This window comes from Sinocyclocheilus grahami, unplaced genomic scaffold (assembly GCF_001515645.1).
Source record: "Sinocyclocheilus grahami isolate Dianchi unplaced genomic scaffold, SAMN03320097.WGS_v1.1 scaffold130.1, whole genome shotgun sequence".
NCBI classification, from domain to species: Eukaryota; Metazoa; Chordata; class Actinopteri; order Cypriniformes; family Cyprinidae; genus Sinocyclocheilus; species Sinocyclocheilus grahami.
This window is the reverse complement of record NW_015505309.1, coordinates 31,518-39,593: the sequence shown is the minus strand read 5'-3', so window position 1 is coordinate 39,593 and position 8,076 is coordinate 31,518. Positions and strand designations below refer to the sequence as shown.

The following is an 8,076-nucleotide window of genomic DNA, read 5'->3' as shown; positions in this document are numbered from 1 at the left end:
CCTGAGTGGGCTTGAGACTCACCCATGACTCCTGGCTCTGCGGCCTTGTCTAGGTGTCCAAGTCTCAGCCCGTTTTTAGCAATATTTCTTATATTCCGTCGCCTTCGTTCTCTCACAAGCGCTTTGATTTACAATTTGATGTAAAAACTACATAATCTTATCTACTTCGCATTAGATTATCTCCTTATTTCAGTATGCATGTCTCTGCAGAAATGGTGACAAAAAGTTATAACTTCAAGTAGAGCTCGTTCTTATTATCACATTAATTACAATAACCAGATAAAGAATCTACATTAAACATCTCATAAAATTCTACATATTTACTCTAATTGTATATATTATAAATGTTAATGATTCACTTTTAAAAGCTGTATTCATAAAATATTTACAAAAAGCTCTGTATGCTAGGGCACGTTTAAAAAAAAAAATCTGATGAAAAATGGTTCCAATCAAACAACATAGACTCAACAGTAATGTCTAATTCTACATGTCTGAAGACAGAAGATCAGTCTTAGTCCATCTAAAACCATCTGGGGCAAAGCGACGTGACTTTGTTCAGACTGACAGGAACACTTGTATATACTTGTAGCGGGAGAGTTTAATATATCTGAAATTGAACACGTTGCTATTCAAGTGTAGTCTTAAAAAATACACCTGCATCCCCCTTTCAACAGTACTGATGTATTTTCAGTCACCGCCATTATGGTCATTATGTTTTGGCAATGGCTCCTCTGTGAAAATAAATCAATGATGCTTCCAGAATCAAAACTGTTATTCTGAATAAGATCAAGAGTAATGAACAGGTTTTGGATTAAACACACACACACACACACACACACACACACACACACACGCAAATAACATGGTGAGGTTTTAGATCTTAATCAAGATAGGATGCGGACAGATTTTTGACAGGCACACTGACCTTTGTGAGGCCGTAATGAGGAAATACTGAGAGCAAAATATGCGGAGATAAAAGGCCACGTCAAACTGTGACTGAACCGCAATCATCTCATCTGAGGTTGTGTGTGTGTGTGTGCATCTGCAATCTCAAATCATCTAATCTATGCATCAACACTGAGAAAATTACGACACTGATTGGGAGCGAGCGAGTGTGTGTGTGTGTTGCCTTGCTACCAAATTGTCACGTTCGTATATTAGACTGGTACTCTGTGTTATTCTATGATTACCCATGACAGAAAGCCTTAGCATCTGTAAACTGACAGACCAATGAGCTTTGTGTTTATAACAAAAGCCGATCAGATGAGGTTACTCAAAATGTGTGCGAATACACAGACCAACGGCAATATATCCATGTGGAATGACAAGAAAACAGACTAATAACAATTTAAAATACTTTTTAAAAAAAGCATCAAGTAAAGGGATGTTTGCATTTCTTCACTAAACAAACAGCTAACGCAGTTATAGGTCTCTAAAATTGGCTTTCCTCTAATAAATTATAGAATAATAACCTGATTAATATCTGTATAATGATAAATATCTCATAAAGAAAAACTAAATATCCTTCTTATAGTTCTTTCACTCCTTCATCAGTCTTGTCCTGTCATTAAAGTGTTCATCTGCATAGTGGGCTGGTGTTATCAATGAGGCCCCTCCCATATTCCCATATATGGTCTTGCTCTCTCTCTCTATCTCTCTCACACACTCTCTCTCCCTTTGCTGCATAGTTCAAGAGTGACTCTCTCAGAGTCACAGTTTTTGAGGAGGACAGGGAACACTATGGGAGTGTGTGTTTGTGTTTATATACTTAAGTGTATACAGCTCGGAGAGAGCGGGAGCACGGACAAAGTTTGCACAGAGACCGTCAGTACTGAGAACGAATCGTAAGACTAAATCACGTGAATGTGCGCCCTTGTTGTAAGAGCGTGTTTGCTTTGTTTCGAGGTGATCAATAAGGAGAAAATATGATGGGAGTGTGTGTTGCTCTCAGAGGTCCGGGCGCTGGCCTAAAGAGGGCAGGGCCGAGGATGGGCGTCTGAATAAAAGTAGTGCCCGGCGGGTGTCGCAGTGCGAGAGGATTGGCTGTGACTGTGCAGAGGGTGGGCGGAGTTATGGGGGTGGGAAGGAAGCTGGCGGCCAAATGTTTTGTCAATTGCTTCTGTAGAATCAGTTTAGTCTGAGAGAGAGAGAGAGAGAGAGAGAGAGAGAGACAAAATTAATCATTATGCCAAAAATTAAGATATCACAAAGATATTTTTAATGGTGCAGTGCAAAATTTCTTTGCCACTACACTGAAAATTTGGTGGTGAAACAATTTCCACTCAGAAATTGCAAGTAAAACCTGAAATATGTTCTTGTAAAAGAAAATAATAATAATAATAACTGAATAATTATTCTCATTATATCTCAGCCTTTTTGACTATAAGGCCACCTGTTATACAACACATTATTCAAAGATCCCTCCATATAGGCTAAAATATTTTCTGTATTTCTAATATTTCTTCTGTAACTATATCAAAACTATTTCTATTAACAGAAACTGTATATTAAATCTAATTAACCACGGTTCATTTTGTGAATCTAGAGTTTTAAATTCCCCTTTTCTTTAATTTTGAAATATATAGTCATGCCATTGGTTAATCTAATGTTGTGATATGGTGCATAAATTATACACTATACCTTTAAGAGACTGTAAATGAGGTTTAAGTTCTGTCACTCACCTGTGAGGACAGAGAGGACAGAGAGGACAGATTGCATTGGTTGATAACTTTCTTCATAGCAGACAGTGCGCCTCCCGCATAACCGTTCCATCTGACACCCTGCTGGAACAAATCAGGAGAGCTGCTATAGTTGTGTGTGTGTAGCAGACATAAAAATTGTCTTAATTACGCAAAATTACTCCTTGTATCAAGATGAGCCTGTTTGCTAGCATCCTCCCCTGAGTAACTTCCTCTCCCTTTTTCCTTTCATGCTGAGAAGAGGATTGCTTTATTATATTGTCCTGTCAATCATCATCAGTCCCATTGCTTAAAATGAACTCTGGGTTTTAATATGCATTTGTACTACATCAGCATGATACAGTCTATATTAGATTTTTTTTAAACTCAGTACTCTGTACTGATCAGCTGAATATGACTATTACATTTACACACATATATCTGGCAGGTTCTTCTATCCAAAGAGACATTTCAGCAGTTCATGAATTCTATGGGAATTGAACTCATGACTTTGACATTGCTAGCGCCATGCTATCCTACTGTTTGAGCTACAGGAACACTTGACTATTAGCATGTAAATCACAGTGAGTGCAACCATGCTCACCGAGGCTGCTGAGGTAGGCTGACTCTTGGCATGAGGGTTGAACTTGGGCTTCGGGGGCTTCCCAGCCAGTCTATCCTTATGCCTTCGGCTGTTCATGTGCTAAACAAATACAGAAATAAAGGTGTATTTTTAATGGTGCATTTTCAAGCCTGACATGAGATACTTGGTCAAGATAAAATAAGAGCAGTTTTTCCTTTTTCCTAAAAATCATTAACTTTTTAATACATTTCACCTCTTTCCCTCCCCTCTTTCTTTTTCAACAGCCTTCATCTTGTTTACTTTACACTTCAGAAACTGCTTAAGGGAAGCATGAAATACCATTAAATGTCATGTTCCTCAGGCCTGTGCAGACACCAGGCCAACACACACACACACACACACACACACACACACACACACGCACACACGCACACGCGCACGCACACACTCATTCATGAAACATAAACAGAAAAAAGTTTGTAAAAGCATTTTATGTAAATTGCTGCATTCAGTTAAATGCAACAATTTACATAAGAATGGTCATGAATGATGAGAAATTCACTGTGGTCATGATCCATGTTGAGTCACATTAACAAGTAACCGGCACAGACGGGGTATCAACAATTCACCTTCACCCAGTCAATATGCACTGGAAACACACATTAGATATGGTCAAATGACTCATCTCGGACTGATTAGCATGTTCCTGGTACATCGAAAACTCAACCCAGAAATCCAAATGTAAATGTTTACTCCGTTTGAGTAACTCGCAGAGCAAGAGTTTATACATTTTTACATTTCATTTGTTTATGTGGGAGAGCATGCTTTTCCCAACACAACTATACCAGGTAACAAACTTGGCCAAGAAGTAGATGTGTTTTCTCTGAGAAACAGTTAGACAAACTGCCAATGCCAACAAAATAAACTATGTGTCTGTCAATGGTGTAGCTGATTTCCAGCAGCTGTTTTGTCAATGGATTGTCAATTTCTAGAAGGTCATTCCTGACAGGATAAAATAACAAGCCTGCATTGTAGCTACCTGCTACTAAAAACACAGCTAGTTAGGCTAGGTTACGTAGTAGAGGGAACACAGGAAACGTGAACAAGGCTGAATTTTAATTTTAGCCTAAAATGGCATATTAGGACCCAAAGATGGGCTCTGAACGTCAAATAATGTTACTTAAAACATATTTTTTTCCATATTCCAGTGTATCACATACATGTGTGCAAAATTGTTTTATGGTTACCTGGCTGAGTTGAGTCTCAGAGTTAACATGGATTTCGCAAACTTCACAGTTGAAGCTCTTGCTGGCCACGCCCACACTCCCCTTACTGGCCAATCGCTTGCTTTTACATGAGGGGCGGGACGACAGTGTCTTCCCTCGTCGTCGTGGCAACACACTCTGTCCTTCCATCATTAGTTTATGTTTGGTGCCTGTGATGTTCGAAAAAGGTAAGGAATTCACAAAGGTGTTAAATAAGTATGCAATAATGGTCTAAAATTGTGCCTATTGTTACAATATTATTTATTAAAATGAATTTTCTCAGATTATATTGAAATGTTTATTATAGAGTTGATGAAATATTAATACTGTAAATCGAAAAGGGTTTGTTAGATTATTCTCAGATTATTCACATTCATTTATGGGGTTGATTCATGAGTTTACAAACCAAAATAAATACAAATACACTACCATTCAAAAGTTTACGGTCAGTAATAATTTAATGTTTTTGAAAGAAGTCTCTTATGCATTTATTTGATCAAAAATAATATTAAAACTGTAATATTCTGAAATATTATTACAACTTCAAACAGCTGTTTTCTATTTTAATATATTTTAAAATGTAATATTTTTTTCTGTGATGTAAAGCTGAATTTCTTACAGAAATCATTCTAATATGTATTCATTTTCTGCTCAGCATTTCTTATTATTATCAATGTTGAAAACAGTTGTGCTACTTAATATTTTTGGAAACAGTAATATATTTTTCAGGATTCTTTGATGAATTTAAAAGGACAGCAATTACTTGAAATATAAATCTTTTGTAACATTATTATGTCATTACACTTTTGATTAATTTCATAAAAAAAATCTTACTGAACTCAGACCTTTGAATGGTAGAGTAAATAAATAAATAAATAGAGAAATCAATAAAGAAAGAAAGACATATGCACCACTATTGTGAGCATCCATCTGAGTGGTGGAGTTGACTGTGACTTTGCAGATGGGGCAATGCAGATGTTGTTTGGTCTTTTTGGGGTCCTTCTCTGCCGGTGTGTCCCCTGTAGAGTTGTCCTGCTGAGCAGCTGTCTCGCTGGCGGTGGGTTCCAGCAGACCGTCCGGGTTCTGGAAGTGAGGGGAGGAGACAGACAGGTCTGCAGACGAGACCTCTGATATAGGTGTCAGGACCACCGAACTAGAGTGAGCATCATCCACACTCACGACAGGATCTGAGTCACAGACAGCAGCTAAAGAGAGAGAGAAAAAGTGAGTGAGTCAGACTGCTGTTCTCCTTCACATCAATTATACAAAACGATGCGTTTCTGGATATTTGAGTTTAAGTGTTTGAGTTTTTATTCAAAGCATAGTTACTCTCACTCATGTCATTTCAAACCTTTTGTTACTTCAATACATCACAACTTTATCATGACCTCTAATGGACCAAGATTTTAATATTTTTCAATGGATAGAGAAATAAATTTTGGTCATATGGTTTTAGGTGACATGGGAAATAGTGTACATCATAGTGTACATCATTTTTGGAAGAACTATGCCTTTAATTCCTTTAAAAAACCTGCCAATCATGAATCAACATGAAAAAGTGTTTCAGAACAGCAGATTTCAAATCAGTTACTTCAGGGGGATCCAGAGCAACCGAGTGACTATCATTGAGATGAACGGGAATAATAACCAATAGCTCTTTCCAGGTATTTTAGACCACCATGATTTGAAATATGTCACAAAAAGGCAGACACAAACAAAGAACAATAGACCATCTGGAAGATATCTGTAAACTAATTGTGTGTATGTCTTATTTTACTTGTTAGCTGAAAAACAGCATAACAATCAGTAAGTGAAGGCTGAAATCCAGCAGTAGAGCACCAGTATTCAGAATAAAAATATTCCGCTCAAACATCTGAATGTCTGCTAGCTGTAATTTAGCAGTGGGCTAGTGTCCAAATTGGCAGAAATGTGCAGGACACAGGAACACAAACACAAATACAGACACTTTCAGACAGACTGTTTTCGGTCATGCAACATTATTAAGGCTGTGCTTTTACAGACTAGTGCTCATGTGTTGAACTTCAGACCATTTATTTAAGTCCACCTTTGAAACTCAAGTGCTGTGTCCTTGAATTTGTTCTATTCTGTTAAAAAAGAAGATAAGGGCCACAGCAGCCTGGCCAGTGAAAAATCAAATGAGGTGCTCTCAAAATTTCTCTGAGCACACAAAACCATCAATACCATGTTTATGATCATCTAAACAAACGTAAAACTGTTTAGTAGAAACCTAAAGATGGAACTTTGGCTCAAATTCCACCCACATTTGAAGAACCATTGATGGCTGTTCACCTTTGGCCTCACTGGATGTTATTCAGCTTTAAACATGGTTCTGTTTAATCTATGAATCACTCACATTTCACATTCACACAAACTGTCCTCTTTACAAATTGTCTTAAAAACATAAAACAGTGAAAATTCATCATATGCATCTGGCAGGGAATGTCCAGGAATTCATTAACTGAAAAAAATGTAAAGCCTGAAAGCAATGTGAAGTGCTTTGGATAAAAGCATCTACCAAATGTATAAATGCAAATAGCCAGTTAGGCAAAGGACAACATGGACAGGCTGAAATGCTTTCCTTCTTCAAAAACATGAACAAGGCAAAAGAAAATACAACCCAGACTACATTAAATACTGGCTGAAATGAGGAAAAACATGGTTTGTGTTGACAACAGTGTGTATTGTGTTGTTAATTATTGGCTGCCGATAGCATAAACCATTGAAATTCAAAAGATATTTAAAAGCCAAACACTAAAATTATATTAAAAGTTTTTCAAAAAGTTGTGTGTGATAATAATAATAATAATAAATGAATGTATATTTAGGTATACTTTTTATGAAAACTTGATGTCGAATGTTAAATACGGCATACTGAAGCAAAACCAGTCAAGAACAACACTACAAAATGACAATTAATAACAAATTATCAATGTCTTCAGCATATGCACTATAGTGTAATGAGGTTGAGGCGGAAGCCAAGGAAGAATCCATATGCGGACGTTTATTAAAGCAGTCCAACAAAACCAAACTCAGGGTCGGTAAAAACAGGCAATGAGGTCAAAAACACAGTAAGGCAGTCCAACCAGGCAAACAGGCAAAAGGGGTAATCCAAAAGAGAAGTCAAAACAAACAGATAAACAGGTCATGCACGTGGTAAGAAGGCAGAGATACAAACGCTTGGTAAGGCAGGATAAACTGGCAATACTTCGCAAAGCAGTCATGTGGTGGCCAGGTTAATATGGCCACTAAACAGGAAGTGGTTGCAGAGAAAGCAGAGGGAGTGCTAACAGTCAATACTCGGGCGAGGGCTCCCTCTGCTGGCTTGGTGTTATAGAATCCCCCCCTCTAGGAGCGACTCCTGGCGCTCTGCATGGGCATCCCCGTGGTCGTGGTGCTGGACGGTCGGCCCTGGCTCGATGAAATTCCTCTATGAGTGAGGGGTCCAGTATATCGGAAGCAGGTATCCATGATCTCTCCTCAGGTCGGTATACCTCCCAGTCCACCAGGTATTGAAGCCGACCCCCTCTAC

At 38.0% G+C, this 8,076-nt stretch overlaps 1 protein-coding gene across 1 annotated transcript in view; it reads right to left on the bottom strand.

Moving 5' to 3' along the window:
* Window positions 1-396: 396 nt before the first annotated feature.
* The window catches only part of LOC107590592 (zinc finger protein 385C-like), a gene marked incomplete at its 5' end in the record, with an annotated part of 28,772 nt that continues 21,092 nt past the window's right edge, over window positions 397-8,076 (bottom strand). The window contains 5 exons of the mRNA XM_016279452.1: window positions 397-2,137; window positions 2,682-2,780; window positions 3,283-3,381; window positions 4,509-4,696; window positions 5,438-5,731. Of these exons, the coding sequence (XP_016134938.1) occupies window positions 1,910-2,137; window positions 2,682-2,780; window positions 3,283-3,381; window positions 4,509-4,696; window positions 5,438-5,731 (908 nt within the window). The remainder of the gene's footprint in view (window positions 2,138-2,681; window positions 2,781-3,282; window positions 3,382-4,508; window positions 4,697-5,437; window positions 5,732-8,076) is intronic.